We start from the raw sequence: 21,613 nt of genomic DNA, 5'->3' as shown, positions 1-21,613 counted from the left end.
ACTTTTCACTCCTTTCCAAGCCAAAACGATGTCTACAATGACCCAATCTGACCCCAGGTGTTGCAAAAGCCACAGAAGCCTGTGAGGAATTCCTCTACCCCACCCAGCCATTTGTTCAAGCATATACCTCTATAAAAATATTTCATCCTCACCCAAAAGATAGAAAATCTAATATTCCCTTTCTAATAATTTTCAATGATTCATTGCCCTTATTAAAAGTTTGCTCCTTTGTTTGTCATTAACTGATTTTTATCTCTGTATATTGTCAACACATACTGCCTTGAAAATGTGTTGCTATGTCTCTGGAGCATGCAAACAGTCATATAAAACCAGGTGTCCCATTACAGATGTAAAGATTACTTTCAGAAATGCACCTTTTATTCAATCAAATTAGAACTGAAGTTAAAGGAGTTAGAAAGTAACCATATAGTACCTATTAAGAAGGTAAACTATATTTTCTCAAACATATTTGTGGAGAACATAAAAAAAATCATGTATTTATAATAATAAACACACAATTATGCATGGGATTCCTGATAGATTCATACAGAATGTAGCAATCACCAAAGAGCCAGGAAGTCTATATGAAACCAACCTATTATTTGGAGTATTTATAAGAAGAAAATCTGCCTTCTCTGAAGTTATGTTTTCTTTTTAGCACTACATACAAAACACGGCAGTCTTAACTAGAGTATTTGATCATTTTAAGTGCTTGGATGTAAAAATTTACTTACTGGGGTAACAACAGTTACAGGAGCAACAGTGTTCTATCTAAGACATGTTATTTTGCAGTAGTGGTTTACCTATGTGTTACCACTTAAGCAGGCAAAAAGATTACTAGGAATCACAAGCATTTCATTAAACATTTTAACCTTGGTACTACAATAGTCCATATTAAGATAAAAAAAATTATATGAGTTATGAGCTGTCTCAGAAAGATGTGGAGGCTCATTTCCACTTAGTTCATGGTCAGGGAAGACATCTAACAGTCCTTTGGAGGAGATACATTACTTCTGAACCCAGCACTGATACTGAGAGCTCAGCCATGGCTTGACCCTGGGCTGCTGGAACAGGGCATAGCTCTCACACCTGGAGCCACACCCCCCCTTCCCCACAGAACTGCAGAGACTGGATCGGGGCAAGCTGAGGATTTTGGAAACTATGTGCCTGGCACTTTCCCTCCTTGAACTATGCACACACCAAGCACTACACTGCACGTATAGGCTAATGAGGTAAGAAAGACTTTGACTGAAGAGTCCAGCATTTTCTCAACACGTACATAGTCAATTCAATTCAAAACTTGGCAGAAAAGCAATAGGTTTCTCACTGTCACATCATAACTACATTTTTTTACACAGAATTTTAAAATATTAGTGAATTCTAAGTTTGTGCACACTTCCAAATCTCTCTTTAAGCCTTAGTCCTGGGACCCAACCTGCCTCATCCCTTCACACTACTATTTTTCAGACCCACAGTTCAGGGAACAGCAGATGTGGGCTGCAGCCTGAAGACACTGTGATAAGGCAGTGCTGCCAAGGATAAACCAGCCAGGGGAGGCAGTCCTTTGCCTGCAGAGCAGCACTTGCCCCTTACACACCACTTCCTTTCTAGACATAGTATGTTACTTTCCTCCCTTACATAGGGTACAATATGGCCAGTGCATACTTCCTCATTCTTTACCATAAGGTCAATTAGAAGACAATAGATGCCATGCCAGCTGAGCTGGATATTCAGTCCTTTCTATGACTGAACTCTGTTCTTTCCATCTGGCACTGCCCTGAGAGGAGATGAAAGCAGCATTGCCGCTCTCAGGTTTCTGAGGATCAGAAAGCCTCTTGTTCCTTGTACCCTCAAGCTGTCTATAGGACAGCACCTATACTCCACAGCCTTTTCACAAGAAGGGTCAGTGCTGAAGGAGCTGTTTAGTGCACTATTTTTTCTCAGGATGACTTTGAGTACTAGAGATTATCCATGCCGTTATAATTTTGGCACAGGGAATATCAGGATCTTGGATGCCTCATCAGATTCCAGCACCTACTGATTCAACACTGGAGAAGCAGCAGCAGCCACTCCTGCTGGAGGTGTTCTTGCCTCTTCACTCAAGGCAGTTCATGTCAAAAGCAGTTCTCCTGAGGCATGTGTTGGCTGAGGCAGCCTCTTTGATGAGTAAAGCATGACTGTGTGTTCTCTAGATAATGGAAACATTTGTACCGTTCCTGTACCTTGACCAGATATGTTTTCCTGAAATAGGTGTCTGCCATGTACACACGCTCACGTCACTTCTCTCCCCTCATACTGGCACAAGAAAGGAGTAAGTCAAAAAGCACAGGTTTATTTTGTATTATCCAAGATATCCATGAAATGTGAATATTATACGACATAACTGCACAGCTTTCTAACACTTCCAATTTTTACAACAGCCGAGAGATGCAAACTGCACCTGCTGAAAAGGCTACACCAGGACCAGTCCTCAACAACCCTCTTGTCAACACACCACCCTTCCCAGACACGCCGTCCTCACAGCTGGTCTGTGTATTCCCTGCCCTTTCATCAAAGTGACCCAGGGTGATAGATAACTAATATTTGATGACACGATTAACTTTGGCTCAAATAAGTCTGAGTGTGCTCAGGGAAGCAGTTCAGTTTGCTTCCCTAGCAGGGGCAATAACCTCCCGGAGAGAGTGAGCAAGCAAGCGTGCAAGAAGCCTCCTCCTTTAACCAGAACAGCTGCTGACAAAGGAGGCTGTATCTCTTGCCTTCTCTGAAGTTAATCCCAGCAGTTTAAAGCAGACTTGTGAAAAAAACATGAATCTGAAGTAACTCTAAAATGCTACTCCAAGGACACATTAGTTCCACTTGAGCCAAAGTATACGCCAGACGCAATAGGTCGGGTTCTAGTCGAAGAGATTGCAGAGAAAGTAAGAGCTAATAATTCTTAATTTGGCATAACATGACATTCCCAACAGCTTCTCTCTCTCCTTCCAGTAATTGCATCTTGGCAGTGTACATATTAAAAAAATCATTGCACAAAAGATGTTCTGTTGGGGGGGGGAATAGGAAAGCACCTTTCTTTGTGTCATTTTGAAAACTGAAGATGCTTTTACTGAAAGGCAAAATATGCTGATCAAAACACGCCGAGGACAAAACCTCATTCATTCCTTATTTGTTTAAGAATTACCAAAAGGAAACATTTTTGCAGGAGGCTAAGGCAACAGTAATTTAGACAATAATAAATTGAACATTGTAAGAATAACCCATTGAATAAAAGAACTCTGGCAAGAAACTTTTCACATAGCATTCAACAGATATTCAAATAAATGAATGAAGTATGCAAGTTATATTACTTCAAAAATAAAGACTTTCCAGAGGTTTACCATAATGACAACATTGTATAGAAAGATACAATAGCTCTTTGTAGCCTAAAAATTGTCAGTTTTATTTTACAAAGATGACTTGCAAAAGCATCTTGTCATGACAATCGAGTTTTGAGGAAAAAACAACCTGTCATTTAATAAATAGATGAAATTAACTGTCATTAAAGCCACTTAAGCACTCCTCCTTCCTGTTATCCTTCTCATCTTGGCAGTAACTGATAAGAAGATTTCAGGGAGGCTCAGTCATTGATGGCAGGATCTAGAAAAGAAACAATTTTGCATACAGTTATCATTCGCATTCACAGCTTCTAGTTACTGTATTTCACTAACCTGCACTTAATTGGCTTCCTTCTGCCACTGGCGTGAGCACAATGGACCATGTACTTCATACAAATCACCACTCACTGCTGCAATTACACCTTATACCACGAAAATATCGAAGTGGTTGCAATCCTATCATGTTAATAGTGCATACAGAGGTAACATTAACAAAGTCCTGTTACCCACCAACTACAAATTGCTATTACCAGCCATGTGTGTCAGCCAGTAGGGACCAGACATTACTTATTATCATGCAGTTCATTACTTATGGGACATGGTTGAACTTGGGACTTGTAGATTTCTCTGTAACTTCTGGAAAATATACTTCTTGTCAACAAAAACATACCACCAAAATAAATGAAGGACCAGATGCAATGGTTACAACAGAATTAGTGAAGAGGAAAACTACAAATCCAAGATTTTGTTTGGCTAAGCAAGCAGCTTCAAGAGGAAAGGAGGACATGGATTGGGCAAAGAAAAAGACCTGAGCCTGGCATATCCAGAATAACTCCCATGCAACCCCGGAAGGCTGTGTGCATGGCAACCCCACTTCCAACATACAGAGTAATTAATTGTATTCCCACATTAAAGCTACCATGGCACACCTCCACCTTGGCAGATTTCTGACTGGCTTTAATCTTCTCCATCTTCCACATGCCAGGTTCCTCACACCAACTGGCCCTCACTGACAGCTGAGTTTTTAATGCCATGCAGTACCTCGATGCAAACAAGCTTTGCCCTTTTTTCCACCATTCTCTAGACTACACAGACAGTTAGTCATTGCACTGACATAACAACTCCACCTTCTCCACCGTAGTGTAGCTGTACATCCACTGATGTGAGAATGGGAAGTGAGGGTCTTCATCCCTACAGGAGCAGAGCTGCCTTTCACTGAGCAACTTGCATCATTTTTCATGCTGAGGACAGAGCATATGGTCCTTCGAAGGGACATCAAAATAAATATGACAGGTCAGTGCAATCATCATACTGAATGAATTCAAATGATGCCATACCTAAAATGAAATGTGTGCACATAATAAAGATTCAAATGACAAAAAAAAAATCCCCCACCCTTTATCCCTCTTTGAATTATTTATGAATTCTGCAACTCCAGCTGTTGCCACTAGCCCAAGGACATTACTTCATTTTGGGAATGACACTTCACATTAAAAGATAAGTTAACAAAACAAAACAAAAAAGGACACTGTGGGCCCTCCTTAAAAGCCACAGCAAAGTGCAATACATCTTTTCCCTGCATTTACAAAGGAAAATAATCAACAATCAATTCCGTTCATGTTTCTCAACTTGTTTCAATAATTCCAGACACAGATTTCAACACTCATGCATTAAAGTCAGCCATGCCTTTTTAACCATTGCAGTTAGGCAAGACTTTCAAAGCATCTTGGATCCCTCACCTATTTTTTTAGGGTTATCTCCATCTTGTAGTTCACCATAAACCACTTGCCAGCATACCAAAGACTCTGTGATACTATCAGCACTCAAGTTAGTGACAGCTTTTAGTACGTAAAATGGTCATCCCAAGAAAACGCAGACATTCTGCATATACACAATATATGCAATACATTTTTTACTACACAGTAATTTTTTCATAAATTATAACACCTTCAACATGTGCAGTTTAGGGCATAAAGAATTGTTTTCAACTAATCATGATATTTAGATTAGCAAATTCTACGTAGTGCTATCTGCCCACTCATGGACTGCTCTGATTTGGGTTCCATCATGTATTAGTTCTTAGATTTCAAACAAACAAATTGGCAGAGAGTGTGGGGACGGCTCAGTCAGTAAGCACAATTTCCATCACCTACATTAACATGCACTCCTTCCCTCCCACACTCTTTAAACTATGAACTCATTTTGGTTGGCTGATCTGTAGAGCAAGATAACACAGATGCTGAGTAAACAGGAAAATAATAACTTTTTTTTAAAAAAATCAACCATTGATTTTGGTTGCTACCTTATTCATAGTGGAATCTGATTATTAAATAGGTATAGAGATCTGAACTGTTACACGAAACCACCCACACCATTAACATCGCATCACCTTTCCACTACAGGATCATATTGATGCACTGTGTTCATGTCAGGTCTGAAATTAACTGAAATGGGTCAAAATTTGCAAGTTGCCAAGCCTGGAGGGACATATGACCCATAAATATTAGCCTTTCCTGATTTACCAACAGCCTCTTCTCTGCCACAAAGGAGATTACTGCGTTCTTACCCATGACCTTCATTTCACAGTGTTTTACGCTTTTACTGTTACCTAACTGAACAGCAGTTGGGTTTATGTTCTGCTCCTGGGAGATCCCAAATGCCATAAGAACTTTTAACCAATTAATTATTTGGGAATGTTTTTTGTCTGAGTTTTTATTTTTTTCTCCTCCACAATCACCTGAAAGTGGACTCACAGTTATCACAACTCTAACACCAAAAGGAGATATGTGAATAAACCTCAGAGCTTCCAAGGTACCAGGAATCTCCAGTATCATCCACAAAGCTTGCAAGTCATTTGTCAGCTTTCTGCAGCTGAGAATGCACCATTTGCCTTTAGTGCCAAGCACATGGTTCAGACCCGACCTAGAATGCCAGACATTTAATAAGCAAACTCATCTTTGGGAAAGGCAGCAAAGCAAGAGTTGTTACCCGTCCTGCAAGTGAAACAAGCCAATGGCTTGCAAGCAGAGCCCACTTCAGTTTTGCTGTCAGCAGTACCTCCAGCAATATCTGCTGTTATTCAGTTTGGTACCACTGAGCTCATGCAGTGTTATTCAGGAAAGGGAGATGTTGTTTAAGCAAACGTTTATTTGCCCTTCAGTCTGCATCAGAACTGGCACCCAGCCCTGATCAGTCTCCCTCTTCCTCGCTACTGTGAGAAAGCTACCAAAAAAGAGCATTCCCCTCCCATCTCCTGCTGTTGGTCAAAGAAACAAAACATACAGAAACAAAAGAGAACTCGGGATTTGTAAAATACCACTGAGCAGGAAATTAAGGTTCAACATTGGAACATTTGTAGACTTCTTGTAACATTTACCAAGAGCCCCAAAGTCTCCTGTTGTCAGAGCTATATATTTCAGTTTATTACTGCCTCAACATTAATAATTCTCCAAAATTTTGGAAATCCCAGATGCTGTGCACAGACCCTCTCAAAAGTACAATTATTTACAGTTGTAACCCACCCAAAAGTACATCGCATTTTTTTCTGAAAATTAACAAAGTAAAAACAGGAACATATCTCACATTCCAGGGTTGCCATTTAACTCTCAATGCCACAGGTTCTCAAGTGCCTCCTGAAATACTTTCTAGCTGTGCTAAAGGAATGACATTTGGAAAAAATCACCTGTGTGCTGATAGGAAAACATCCTTCTGAAGATTTTCACAAGCTAGTTGGATGCAATTGAAGTCAGTCCTCAGAAAATAAGGGAAGTCGTCTTCGTGCCCAAACATGCTCACTAAATGCTTCTGGCTATGACATCGTTTCATAATTGACACATTATATAAAAACACCTCAAGAAGATATCTTTTTGTGTATGTCTGGATTACACAGCTATTTATACCCAGGGCCTCTGCAGAGCCTTCCCATTGTTGCACAATGCTCTTGAATACAAATGACCAATTGATCCTTTCACATGATAGGGTGGCTTGGTGGGTTTTTTTTAGTGTTCGATTCTTTTAATGTTAAAAAGAATTGTACCTCAGCATGGCCTTAAATCTAATCCTTACCCTGAACAGCTGAAGTACATTCATATTAATCTATTAGATGCTTTTCCACACCACACCTATGGCACTGCATAAGTTACTGTAATTTAAATGAATCACTGCTTGAAAATTCTCATTTGGTAAGAAAAATGCAGTGCTACATGTTACAGAAAGAAAAATGTGCACTATGGTAACTAAGTTTTATAACACAGTATATCTGGGTGCTCATAAACCAGCTACTCTAAACTGTTAAAGGACAAGAATATTAGACTGATCACACAGAACACGCATCATTATGCCAAGAAGTCAATAACATGAAATCAAATCTACAGTTTATTTAGATATATTTCCATGCTCATATTCAGAATCCACATTAAAAATGCCATTAGGCTGGCTGAAGAATATTACTGCAAAAGACATTTACACCAGTAGTAATTCTATCTCTGTCCCGGATAACTTGCATTTTTCTCTTTAAATGTTTGATCTCCTGAAATATATTGAAGAAAAAAACTTGGGAAAAAAAAAAAGAAGGGGAAAAAACCAAACAGAAAATCCCTGAAGTTCTTTTGTTACATTATTCTACATATTACTACTGTTTAAGGATGAGTTGTTTAAGATTGCACATTTCAACTACCTAACAGTAAAGAATGAAAAGCTTCTTGCTACAAGCTAAAAAGAAAGTCTTTACCATGCTCCTTGAAGAGCTCATTTTCACATTACTCAGGCTTCATTATGCTGAATCAATATTCGTTTAGTCACTGGGGTTATTGACATATTTTAAAATAAAAGTATACCCTTCAGCTACTGCACTCATTACGGGTAATTTGTCTTGTCAGGGAGCAGGGAATATTATCCCAGTCTTTCAGGGGCTGACAGCCCATGGAAATACCTCCCCTTGGTTACAACTGTAAATAATTTTAAGGTAAAATATTGAAAAATCAATGACTGTTTCCTGCAATCTGTCACAAACAAATCAATCATAATCTGCACAGCCAGAGAGTATGATTTGAAGGAGATGAGAGCAGATGTAATTCTTGGCTGGAATCTCTCATTTCAAAATCACTTCACATAATGGTGTCATCATTTAAACACTTAGCAGTCACTGCAACTGCCACTCATAACATCTAGTTGGACAAAACCACAAGGAAGAGGAGGAGAAATGCCATTGCTGTTATGTAAACAAACACTTTATTTCAATGGTTGCAACATTAAAGCAAATTTCACAGATATAACAGCAAGGCTCCCCTCTCCACAAAAGTCCAAGACACTTTTCTTTCTCAATGGAAGACTCAAATTAGCCTCCTAAAATGCAAACCATTTTAAATGTTAAAACAAAACTTCATAAAGCTCCATAAAAGATAAGCAATAATATCTAGTACTAATACTACTTCTAAAAATATTTCAGTTTCATTCACTCCAAACCACTCATAACAGAATTATGCATCAAATTCTTAACAAATTAAGAAAGGAGAATTATCTGAGGTACCTTTGTATTTTTAAGAGCAATAAGGATTTCAATGCTTCTTTGTCCCCTACATATTACATTTCACATCTAATTTTCATTAAGCACACACCAATTCAACTTTAGGGTAGGGAAACGACTGCAGAGTACAGGGGAAATAAAGTCATAATATACATAAATGAATTGCTAGTATATTTTCAACTTGCATTTAAAGATTAAATGTTGTATATGGAATTATATTTGTATAAAAGATCAATTCATACATAAAGAATTAACTACTGCAGTCAGAATGCTATAAACTGATCTTTGTAAATGTGAATAATTTGTGTAAAACTAATCTTTTTTTATAGAGTAACACTAATGCTCGGACTGAAATTATTTCCTCATTTGTCCCCCACCTCACTACATTTTCACCCTGACACTACAGAGTTTGAGAGAATTCTCTGCAGATCAGACATGACAAAAAAGCAGCACACAGGATGAAACTGCTGTGCAACTGCAACCATGGGCCTAAGCCTGCATTCCTTGCACAAACAAAATTCACAAACGCTCATGGAGTGTTTCACTCTGGAGTCTATAATTTGAGCTCTTAATCTTTAATGTGCAGAGCCCGTTATCACATACTCATTTTAATCACATTAACCTTACCAACTCCTGAATATTTATCTCACAACTGTGAGACTAAGAAAAAAAATGCAATCAAAAAGATGAAACTATTTTCTCTTTTCTTGAAAAAAAATCCCTTAATACTGTTTTTAAAAATTAAATAATAGGGTATATTGTACATCAAGTAAACCTCTCCAAGGTTTGCCTTCTTTTAAAGCAGGCTTTAAGTCCCTTTATCTTCTACATGGAAAACACACATCTCTAACTCTTTATTGATACACATCAAAACCACTATTGTTTGTAACAGCTGGACAGATTCTCTCTCTTAGCAAAATAAACTATTAAAAAAACCAAACAACTCAAGTCTTAGACCAGAAGAAACAGTGAGTGCCTTAGAGGGTAACTAAGTGTAAATATCAGCCGTGAAGCGGATCAGCTTATCGTGGGGAAAGGCCGCCCTATCGCGAAAGGAAGCGGGAGGAGGCAGGGGGTGAGTAATTGCTAAAAACAAATGTAGCTCCTAGAAATGAGTTGCAGTACCTCACTTTTTCCCTGGGTGAGATCTATAATGAAGCTATCCGACAGACAGCCTCAGGCTCCTCAGCCCTTTCCAATCTCCTCACCGGCCAGCGACGCTCAGGGAGGGAAGACCGTGCTCGCTACATTAAGCCATGGTGTGAGGGAGAAGCAGTGCCACACTGAACGTGTCGGCATCTTTCCCCACTGCCATTCCCCTGAGCCAGGCTGTTATTTCTCGTGACAATCGCCTAATTAGGTGGGTCAAGAATTGCAGAAGATAGAAGAGATTCATTCTTCCTACATGCCAGCTCTCCTATTTGTAAAAATGAAGGCAATGACTCTTCCCCTCCATTGTAAGGCACTTAATAAATGTTAATAATAATTAAGTCAGTCACATCTCCCAGACAACACTGTCAGAGCTTTTCTTGCAATATTTGAGAACTACTGGGCTCAGGAGGGAGCTCCAGACAGAAAAGGACTCACAAATTCCATCCTTCGTTGCAAGAGGTCACAGAGGGCTGTGCCACAACAGACATTTCACAACCACTCCCTGACAAGGGAAGCCCTGAGAAAAAAGAGCAGCACATGCTGTGGCACTACAGATGTTTATGGGTCAGCACTGCAAGTGCTATTTTCTGCTGGACAAAGCCTTAAGATGCTGTAACAGCTAAGAGGACTGTGAAGTTTTTCTGGTTAAGAAGTTGAACTAGCTTCAATTTCTTGAATGAAAAGGTGTTTTTCTTCATTCCATCTTTATCAAGAAACAAAAGAACTACAGGCTATGGAAGAGCTGAAAAAAGAAAACACATTAGCTTAAAAAAAGCTATTAGTATTTCCTCTATTACCCACCTTCTCCATTTACTACTCTCACTCATAATGTTCATTTAAGCCACTGGCATATGTTCATTTATTTAATGTAGCTCCACATGATCACCAAACAACGTAGCAATGCAATATTACATCATGCAACATAATTGATATTACACTATTAGCAATACTCTACCTAATGAAGTTTAAAAGTCTTCATGTTTGGGCATTATGGAAAGAAGAAGAATCCTGTTTCGAAATAGCTCTGCCTTCCAATTCTCTTCATCCCTTCTTCAGCATTGCTGAGACCATCTCATCTCACTGAGCTCACCTGGAGGACAAAAATAGAAAGAAGAGCATACTTATTGCAATTCTTGTCACCTGCACTGCATGATTTTCTCAACAGAAACAGGACTAAAGCTGATGTATGGGGAAATATTAATTCTGGATTTTGTTAGAGACTGAACCTACTACCAAAAGGAATGTGCCACTACTGTAATGACTTGTTTAATGAATCATAACATACAAAAAGCAGACTACTTACCATTAACTCTGAATAGGACTTAATATGATTAAAAAGAGCTGCAAGCCCAGATGCATTCTGGCTTGTATGAGGTCTCTTCCTGTACTCAGGCAGGTATGGGATTGGATGGACTGCTGGGTTCATTTTCCCCCCTGTGAACCTCACTGCTTCTGCTCTTGGGTGCATTCTATAAAGACAAAAAAGCAGACATATGGAGAGGCTCACCACAAAGCGGTGCCTACGGAAATCAAAGATCTGTGGAATACAAAAATTTAATGGCATTTAGCTAATGAATCAGTAATAGCATTAATAACTTGCTTTCGCTCAAAAGCACAACAGTCTAACAGTTATATGAGCACGGACACCAATTTAAATCTGAACATGTCTGGGACAAGCAGAGAGTTCCAGTTAGGTAAACTGAGGCTGAAGTTACAGGAACAAATTTAGGTCATGGGATGTGCCAGAAACGGAAGAAGAAAAGGTCTAGTCCCTTGCCTTCTACCAAGTGTTCCCATCCCTTTTTCAGCCAGTGTAAAAGTCTCTCATTCCTTCTGCTGTCTCCTCTCAAAGATCTATCCAGGTGACCTCAGCTTGAGTTTCACTCAGGGACACAGTAGCGCAGTTTATACTACAGAGAATATCAGCTGAATTCTAACTGAAGCAATAAATTAAATACTGAAATAAACTTAAGAAAAAGCATAGAGCAAAAAATATCTTTAAAATAACTTCTGAAACCCAGGCTCTACAGAGCTGTCCCTCTTCCCAAGAGACATTCATGGAACCTAATGTCTACAGAAGCTGGGATACAGTAAGGTCCTTCCTAGACAACAGCCAGCAAGCCAGCACAAACAAAGTAATTCTTGCACTGCCAATATCATAAAGAAGTTGTAGGCACCTTTTTATAATGACAGAGTATTCTTAATAAAAGCTTCAAGCAGGTTTTACAGCTGCATATTATCCAATGAAACCAGTAATAAACTGCGCTGTAGAATTATTTAGTGCAACTCCAATACACCAAGAGCCTCAGCCTCGATTTTATTTATCACACAGGCTAAAATGTTAGTTCTTGGCTTTACAGTAGCAGCCAAGCCTGTAGCTATCTTTTATTCCAGCACACTGCCATCTGGATATTGATAGTTTGCTATGGGATATGAAAGAAGAGCATAGTTACCTAATACAGCTTAATTGAAAACAGAGGATCTACATATTATACCACATATTATTCTATATAAAATTAAATCTGAAGGGCATGAAAATTTCTGTAGGTGTCAGCAGAGATTATTTCAGAGGTAAATGCTATGTTCTTGATCTGTGCTCGAAATGCTAAGAAATATTGCAAAAAATATGTGCTTATGAAAAGAAGGAGCTAGGTTTTTCTCCGTTGTGAAAAAAGAAGTTGCTCAGGAAGATGCATCTCCTTCAGGAAGAGTAAGAGAGTGACCAGTCCCAAGTTTATTAGTACAGTAAACTCTGTTATAATAATTCATATTCACCTTGAAAGGTCCAACTGCTTTGCTTTTTTCCCCTCAAACAATGATTTATGTATTAAAAAACCCACATTATTCTGGCTCGACAAATATACTCACAATAATCTGAAAAAAACCCAGTTTCAAGAATCATTCACATTTGCATTATCCACATTAAAGGACAGAAACTAAAAGGCTCTAATATTAATAAAAACCAGAAATTATTAACTGCTAAAAAGAACTATTTGGGTGTAGGGCTAGAAAGTCTACCTGGCTCTGTGTTTCCCCTCAGAGAGGTACCGCTGAGCTCTTGCACACACCGGCCATAAGGACTGCAAATATATGTAAGTAAAGCAGATAAAGCACAAAACCTTTGGAACACAACACTGCTATTAAAAGTCACCCACCTCTAACACCCACACAGGAGGCCAGATTCCAGCTACAGGAGCTCCCACCATGCTGCAGCACCTGCATTCAAAAGGGAATTTGCCACCATGTGGGAAACTACAGGCACACACATGTCCCATAAAACAGCACGGGCAGCCACAGCCATCCTTCCCACTGAGTTGCTCTTCATTTGCTATAAGGACCAACTAAAAGTAGATGCAGTTTGTTTTAAGTGAAAAACTTGTTCCAGACATGAAAGAGAACAGTTTTTCATTTTTCACTGAGAGTCTATTTTCTGCATATGTCCATGGAACTGTAAGTAAAATAAACTCTAAAGACATTCCTAACTTAGTCCATATTATGCCAACAAATTCAAGCAAATAATGACATTTAAGTTAATTACAGGAAACTTCAAGGAAACTGAAATACAATTTCAGGTTCTCCCACAATACTGTCAAGATCTTTGGAGTTACATGTTCAATACAATAACTAGGTGCTTAAAAGGCTTGCCAGCTGCACTTCTGTGTTTTATTCCACTCACTAAAAAGGTTTGCTGAAGCAATTTAAAAAAAAAAACAAACTGAGACTGATAATTGGGTTCCTTCTAGCAGACAAAAAATTACATAGAAAGGCTTGAGACAAAAACAAAACTTTATCTAAGGTAACTAATACCCAATTGCTAGACACAGAAAAGAAGAGTTATTCTAGGTGTTCACAAGTTTACACCTCAGCCTCAGACCACAAACACAGAGTGTGAACAAGGAGCATCTTGGGCAAAGTAAGTGCAGGCAAAAGGAACAGCAGAGCAGTGGAGGGTGTCTTGCAGAGAGAGCTCTTCCCAAGACTGTTCACCTGGGCTAAGAGCCACTAAACACCAGCACTTCCACTGCTCTCACTGACCCTCTAACTCCCAGCACTTCATCCTAGGGAAGCCAGCAGCAGTATCTGCAGGAAAGTGTCCCTAAGTTTTACAGCCAATATTTTACATGCGTTTTTTTAGCTCTAGCTCAGTTAATAATGTACTGATTTAACATAGGAAGACACAAGCCCCTCCCTCCTCTTTGCATGCTAATTAGTTTTACTTCCATGGTAGTGCAAAGATGAGAAAAGAAAATTTTTTTCTCTTCATGCCTAATTAAAAAAATGAATATTCACATGTATTTATTTCTCTCTGTTATGAGTTAACACTTTTAAATATAGTGTATAAAACATCTCTTATCAGATGCTTCCAGCAGCAATTTCCATCTGAGTCTCAGGGGTTTCTTTTTATAGGCCAGGCTTATACAAAACACAATACATGGGAGGGGGATTACTTTTTAAAATTTTTTTAAGAGGATTCCCTTACAGATCTCTTGGTAACATATTCACAAATCGAATTGGAGAAACAAATTATTCAGTAAGTGTCTAAGGTCAGGCACTCTGATAAAGAAATATCAAAAAGGTTTTGAGAAAACAGCCTCCTTCTCATCTACGCCTGTAAAAAGAAAAAAAAAAAGTTGAAATGATCTCCTAATGCATCTCCCTTCATAATTCATGCCGAAAGATGACATTTTCTCAGGATCTTAATTAAGATAATGATGAACACCTGTGTCGGCATTCTTTGGCAAGACAGCATTATCCATCATAATCTTTTAAGTACTCTCAAAAAAACCAACAAAATCGTATGACGGAACCAATCTGTTGCCTCTCCTTGCACTACGTTTTACATCTCAGACACACACAAGAATGATTAGATCTTTAAAGACTGCAATAAAAGCGGGATCGTTAGATTTTAAAGTTTCAACAGAAAGTAGCTACTAAAGTAATTAAATTAAGGTGTATCATATCCAAGATACCCAAGTTTAACTCCATTCACTACAAGCCACCTGGAACGAAACCACTCACAGTTAGAGTCTACCAATGGCTGTACTTTTAAAATACAGTTTGCTGTTATTTTAAAGACCCATCTGCTTCTTTTTCTGCTCCCAGAAAGAAAATATTCACAGCTGATCCCTATTATATATTCATGCACTAATTTATTAAGCTATTTTATGCTGTGCCACATATGTTTGCACACCCTAAATGAAATTATGCAAAAGAAACCAGTGTAGAAAAACAAATATGCAAATTCAAATGTTACTACATTTTGGGTCATATTTTGTGCAGGCATCTCAAATCCAAGTTGCCCTCTTGTCAAAAACCCTACTGGAGTCTGACTACTAAACTAACTAAAGATCCTTTCAAATAGCCTTGCAGGACCAGCCCATCAGACTGAAGGTTATAAAAACAGTGATTTTAATTATTCATTTATATAAGCAGAAATTAAATTCACATGCCTTTATTTAAATAAAGTTAAGAGTGCACTTCCCATCGTTAAGTAAGATTTTAAGGGTACATATTTCTTCTATTGAATTAATAATTTATCTGTCAAAAAATTATGAGAAAAATATACAAAGTCCAGAATTTTAATATATATTTGCACTGATATAGTTTCACTGGCAGCTACAAAGTACACAATCTCCTGATACCAAGAACTCATCTATACCTTTGAATGCACCTACCTTCAGTAAAAATGAAGAGAAGCAACAAATGCATCCTCAAGCCCCACATTTGTTAACAGAACTGACAGAACAACATAAACAACGGTCTTGAAACAAACTTATTTCCCTTCAACCACATAGCTCAAAAGTCCTGCAAAGCAGATTAGTCTTAGGCTTTCACATTTTAATATGCCTATCAGAGGAAAAAGTTGCTGTGACTAGTCATTCAGTAGAGCTATCATTGTGCAAATAAAGCAGAAAATAGAGACATCCTTAAGAAATGAGTCTCAAATTTGATATAAAGTGAAGGTGACAACCACAGCAATAGAACTATAAACTAAATGTTTCAATATCTTGAATAATTATCTACAGTTCTTTTAAAACTGCAGAGAATATAATAGTGGCATAATGTAGTGAGAATGTCAGCTTGATAGACATTTACAATCCTGGCGGCATAAGAGTCCTATCACTACCGTTTATTAATCAGCTCTGGTATTATGTTGCAATGCATGAAACTATGCATGAACTCACCACAGTTTCCAAAATGTACGCCTACAGAAGAAAGATTAGTGGAACATCAGAAATAAAGAGGGTAATTTTACATGACGTTAACCTTACCTCCTTCCTCCAAAAAGGCAGATGCCATGGGAAGATGGTTAAAACTTCTGCTTCTCCCTACAAAGAAAGGAACACGGAAAAGCGGTTAGTTATTCTACTTACATATAAAATGAATGTTAAATGTATAAAACTTGACCAGACGATATCTCACTCCCCGAACAAGGGGGATTGTCAGAGGATTATGACAGAAGCGCTTTTGAATGGGAAAAGAAATGCGGCGCTCCAGAGCAATCGCAAAATGAACCCGGGGACAAACACCGGTGACACCGTGCAGCTGAAAACTGATGAAAGTGCACACCTGTGTGGATCGAGCATGTAAAGGGAGCGTGCGAGCCAGGGACCCGTCCCGCTTACCGGGGCAGAACCGCATGGATTTTAAAAGAGACGAAACTCCCTACACTCTACGTTAAAAAAAATAAATTAAACCAAACCAAACAAACAAACCCCCAAAAATAAATGGCAGGGAGGGTGCAAGAAGAGAGAGCAGACAGAGCGCAGCTCGTCAGAATCGCCGAGAAGGGTGCCGGCACCCACCTCTCCTTCCGAACGCCTCTCCCGCGACTGGAGCGGGGTCGGTGTCCCGGTGTCCCGGTGTCCCGTGTCCCGGTTTCTCGGGGAACCGGCCCCGCCCGTCAGGGGGCGCCCCAGCGCGCGGGGCAGCGCTGCCGCCGCGCCCCGCGGTCAGACCCGCGGCCCCGCTCCCTCACCTCGGGCCGGGCCGGGCCGGGCTGAGCCGAGCCGAGCTGAGTCGAGCTGAGCTAAGCTGAGCCGAGCCGAGCCGAGCCCAGCCGGGCTGGCGCAGGTCGGGAGCGGCCCGCAGCGCCTCCGCGCGCCGTCCTGTCAGCACCGCCTCCGGACTCCCCGGCAAGCGCGGCCCGCGCCGCCACCGCCCCTCCACACCCCGCGCTGAGGGACAGCTCGGCCGGCCCGTGCGAGGAGGGGAGCGCCCGCCGCCGGCCGGGGCACAGCCACTCATGCGCCGGGACGGCCGGGGGCGGGACTGGCGGGGCCGCGGACTGATGGGTACTGTAGTGCACTGTCGTGTGTAGTCTAGCGCAGGGCACTGTAGTGTGGTGTAGTGCGGGCGGCGCCCCCCTCACCGGCCCCGCTCCTGCCGCGTCTCCCCGAAGCCAGCGGGCAGAGCGCGCCTTGCCCGGCCGGCCCTTCCCTTCCAGCCCCGGCCCTGCAGCGGGGCTGCCCGGCAGGTCTCAGCCTGTGCCCAGCTGGAGGGCTGTGGATTCTGCCGCCGGGACGGAGCCCCGGAGAGAAGGAGGGAGGGAGGGAGCGGGGCGGCGTCGGTGTCGCCTCCACGGCGACACAGGGAGCTCCTGCCCCGGCCTGCCCGTTTTAAAACACACCCCCGCCCCTTGCTGTCTCCGCGTCCGTCCCGCTGGGGACAGAGGCGAGAGCATTAGGGTCGGGGAAATGCGAAAGTTACAAAACAAAACAGATTTTAAAAAAATAAATGTAATTGTATTGTCCCCCCTCCCTCGACCGAGAAAGGCACGGTGGGTGCGAGGCAGGTCCGGCTCCGCAGCTCCCGGTGACCGGGGGTCCGAGGCGGCGGGAGCAACGCCTTCGCCTCAGCCGCGAAAGGAGAAAAAAGCGAGAAGGGAATAAATCGGGATATGTTTCTCTTGGAAAATATATCTGGTGGAATCATAGGAGATTACATCTCCTGATCGGCGAGGATTTATCCCGGTTCATATGGTTTTAATCTGCTTTCCCCTCGACCCTTCTATAAGCCGAGGAGGGGGAGGATACCCTCAAACCCGCGGGCAAACCCTCGCTCTGAGCGGTGCCTGCGGACCCATCTCCGCACCCGCCGCTCCCCTCCGGATCTCCTCTCTCCCGCGACCGGCGCTGGGAAAGACTAAATCCTAGCCCTCCGCGAAGCCGAGCCCCGCTCCTGGCCGGACCCCCGCCGCCGCTCCGCCCGCACAGCCGCCCGCAACAGGTCCGGCGGCGGGACGGCCCCTGCCCGCGGGGGCGACCGGCCACGCAGCCCAGCGCTGCCAGACCGGACCGGGCTGCGGCGCTTCCCCGACGAAAATCTCCTTTTTTTGTTGAGAAAAGAAAAACTAACAGCACCACCACCACCACTCCCCGTATATTCCACCTCCAGTGATTTAGTGGAGGGAGGGGCAGGGGCAGAGAGCACGAGGAGGGGTGGCTGTGCAGTGGGGGAGCTGCGCGGCTAATAAATCTTATTAAAGATCTATTTTTTTTCATATACTGATTGGCTTGCATTCCGGCGCAGCGCGGCTCCGCACGGTATTTAGCACATGCAGAAAGTTGGAGCTGATTTTAAATGGCTCGGAGGTGACTGCAATCCAGGAGCCGGCGCACTTGAGCCTCTGAGCGCTGGGGAGGGCCAGGGAAGCGCGGAGCCCTCCCGCTGGTTGGGCCCGGCCGCGGCAGCCCAGCGGGGTCCTGCCAGTCCTTCCACTGACAACACCCCGCGAAGGAGGAGCCTCGCCGGGCCGCGCAGAAGGCGTCAGGAGCTGCAATTTCCAACTTAGCATCTTGGCAGGACCCTTCGGAAAGCGAGAGCGAGGAGGAAGGAGAAAAAAAAAAGCCCCCCAGTGCAAGGGGGAGAGAGAGAGAGATAGGAGAGAGTGAGGGGGGTGAAAAAAAGGGGAAAGCAAGGGGGGGAGAAAAAGGAGGAAGCGGTGCCCAGCTGCAGGCGAAATCGGAGCAGCAGCCCCGGCGCAGAGCAAGGTGCCGCCGCTGCCCAGCTGGCGAGGGCGGAGAGGCGCCCGCGAAGCCCCGGCCGCAGCCGCCCCAGCCCGGCAGCGCGGCCGCTCCCTCCCGGCGCCTTGGGCTCCCGGGTATATGTGTGCGCCTGGCCATGTCGTATCCTCAGGGTTACTTGTACCAGCCGTCAGCGTCCTTGGCTCTCTACTCCTGCCCGGCGTACAGCACCAGCGTAATCTCCGGACCCAGGACCGATGAACTTGGGAGATCTTCTTCGGGCTCCGCTTTTTCCCCTTATGCCGGATCTACTGCCTTTACCGCCCCTTCCCCGGGTTACAACTCCCATCTCCAGTACGGCACCGACCCGGCCGCCGCCGCCGCCGCCGCCTTCACTTCCTACGTGGTAAGAGCAGCCGCGGGCAGGCGGCACCGCGCCGGGCACGCCGGCATCCCGCGGGCGCCTGCCCCCCCTCCCGGGCCTGCTTTTTGTTCCCATTTTATTTTTGAGATCTCGGGGACAAAAGGGAGCGCGGCTTCCCGCATCGCCGCCCAACTTTCCCGCATCGCCGCCCAACTTTCCCGCATCGCCGCCGTGCACTGCCGCACACTGTTGCTGGCGGCAGCGGCGGACAGGGCCGGGCGCGGGGGGAGCCACCAGCACGGCCCGGGAGAGCGGGACCGGGGCAGGCAGGGACCAATTTCATTCCCTATAAAAAAAAATAATTTTTTAAAAAATATATGTATATAAAACAGCAGTCGTAATTCCTCAACAATTAGCTTATTGTGATTGAAAAGGGAATAAACCCAGCACCGGTCGGCGATGGGAGAAATCCGAGCGATAAACCCAGGCAACTTTCCCCTGCACGGCGATAATTAGGCTGCTTAAATATTGCAGAGCTCTAATCCCATGGCCGCGAGCTGCTCCGCGGGGCTGTGCGGGAAGTGAAGGGGATGGCAGGGCACTGCGCCGCCGTGCGCGCCCGCGGGGCACCGCGGCGCCGGCCCGGGTGCAGGACATCCCCGCCGCAGAGCTGCGGCCGCCGCCAGCGCCCCGCAGCTCCCCCAAAAACCCAGCGAGTTTTGCTCAGCTTCTCCCCTCTGTTTAGGGTCTGGGCAGAGTTTCACAGTTCCTTCTTTCTTTTTTTCTATATTTTTTTTTCTCTTTCTTTTCTCTGAGCTTTCTCTTTTCCCTCCTCTTCTCTCTTTTTTTGTTTCTCTTTTATCTTCTTTTCCTCTCTTTTCTCTTCTCTTCTTCCCTTTATTTTTTCCTCCTCCTGCCCCAGGGCAGGCAGAGGAGCGGCCCAGTCCGCCCGGTCGCCTGGGCCCGGCAGGTTGCCTACCGCGATGGCAGCGCGGGGGGAAGGCTCCGGACCCCTGCCGCTGTCTGCCCCCACGCCGCGACGCCCACTTGCTTTTCCGCTCCTGCATTTGGGAGAGAGGCGCTGGATTGCTGCAGGCAGCCGGTGGCCTCCTGAGGCCGGAGGCTCCCGGCCCCCTAGGAGTTCCCAGGCCCTTCCGCCCGTCCTCCCGGGAAAGAGCCGGGGGAGAAGCCAGGCAGGGCCCGGCGCCGGGGGAGAGGCTGCAGGGCGCGGGCAGGGGCCGCAGGCAGGCCCTGGCGCTGCCCTTGTCGTGTCATTGCCGCCCCGCGGCCGCCTGACCTCGCCTCGCCGGGCCGCTCTCCCCTCTCTCCCCAGGGCTCGCCCTACGACCACACGCCGGGCATGGCCGGTTCCCTGGGGTACCACCCGTACGCGGCGCCGCTCGGCTCCTACCCCTACGGGGACCCCGCATACCGTAAGAACGCGACGCGGGACGCCACGGCCACCCTCAAGGCCTGGCTCAACGAGCACCGGAAAAACCCCTACCCCACCAAGGGCGAGAAGATCATGCTGGCCATCATCACCAAAATGACCCTCACCCAGGTCTCCACCTGGTTCGCCAACGCGCGGCGGCGGCTCAAGAAGGAGAACAAAATGACCTGGACCCCGCGAAACCGCAGCGAGGACGAAGAGGAAGAGGAGAACATAGACCTGGAGAAAAACGATGAGGACGAGCCCCAGAAACTGGATGAGAAGGGGGACCCCGGGACGCCAGACACAGGTAGAACGGCGGGCTCGGCCGGGTCACCGCGCCCCCGCCCTCGGGGCTGCCCCCGGCCCGGTGCGGGGCGGCGGTGGCGGGGCTGCCTGTCCCCTCGAGCGGGCAGCCGTGTCGGGGGGAGCCGGCGGGCAGCGGTGCGGGCCTGGCGACGGCGGGGACTGAGGGGTGGGCGGCGAATTGGGTGGGCGGGTTTGGGGGGCGCAGGGCGAGCCCGAGAGCTGCCCCCCACTCCTCTCCTTTCCACCCCCAGGAGCGACGGATCCCAAGGCAGCGCCGGGCTGCGAGCGCCTCCAGGAGTCCCCCGGCCCCCGGGAGACCGAGAGCGGCCTCAGCGACTCGGATTGCAAAGAGTCGGCGGAGGAGCGGCTCGACGGGCCGCCCGTCCCCCCCAAGGCGCCCGGCGCTTCCCCGCTGGGACCGTGCCCGGCGGGCCGCGGGCCGCCGCCGGCGGGCGGCGAGGAGCCCCCGCCGTACCGCCCGCCCTCCGCCGCGGCCGG

The 21,613-nt window shown here is 44.9% G+C and overlaps 1 protein-coding gene and 1 long non-coding RNA gene across 3 annotated transcripts in view; one reads left to right on the top strand and one right to left on the bottom strand.

Moving 5' to 3' along the window:
* Positions 1-2,979: 2,979 nt before the first annotated feature.
* Positions 2,980-16,942, bottom strand: LOC113968555. The gene is made up of 5 exons (XR_003534558.1): positions 16,854-16,942; positions 16,320-16,376; positions 11,351-11,516; positions 11,003-11,137; positions 2,980-3,633 (listed from the first exon to the last, which is right to left on the bottom strand). It is a non-coding gene; the product is annotated as an uncharacterized LOC113968555 (long non-coding RNA).
* A 2,146-nt stretch (positions 16,943-19,088) lies between these two features.
* Positions 19,089-21,613, top strand: part of IRX5 (iroquois homeobox 5) — a 4,127-nt gene continuing 1,602 nt past the window's right edge. Inside the window, exons 1-3 of one of the 2 annotated variants that reach the window (XM_027685070.1) lie at positions 19,089-19,419; positions 20,711-21,116; positions 21,370-21,565. In XM_027685070.1, coding sequence (XP_027540871.1) covers positions 19,171-19,419; positions 20,711-21,116; positions 21,370-21,565 — 851 coding nt within the window. In that variant the 5' untranslated portion in view covers positions 19,089-19,170. Of the gene's footprint in view, positions 19,420-20,710; positions 21,117-21,366; positions 21,566-21,613 lie in introns of both variants that reach the window. The other variant, XM_027685069.1, reaches the window with a different exon arrangement.

This window comes from Neopelma chrysocephalum, unplaced genomic scaffold (genome assembly GCF_003984885.1).
Source record: "Neopelma chrysocephalum unplaced genomic scaffold, ASM398488v2 Primary Assembly neopelma1_68, whole genome shotgun sequence".
NCBI lineage: Eukaryota > Metazoa > Chordata > Aves > Passeriformes > Pipridae > Neopelma > Neopelma chrysocephalum.
The sequence above is the reverse complement of the archived record's forward strand: the minus strand, read 5'-3'. Positions and strand labels throughout refer to the sequence as shown.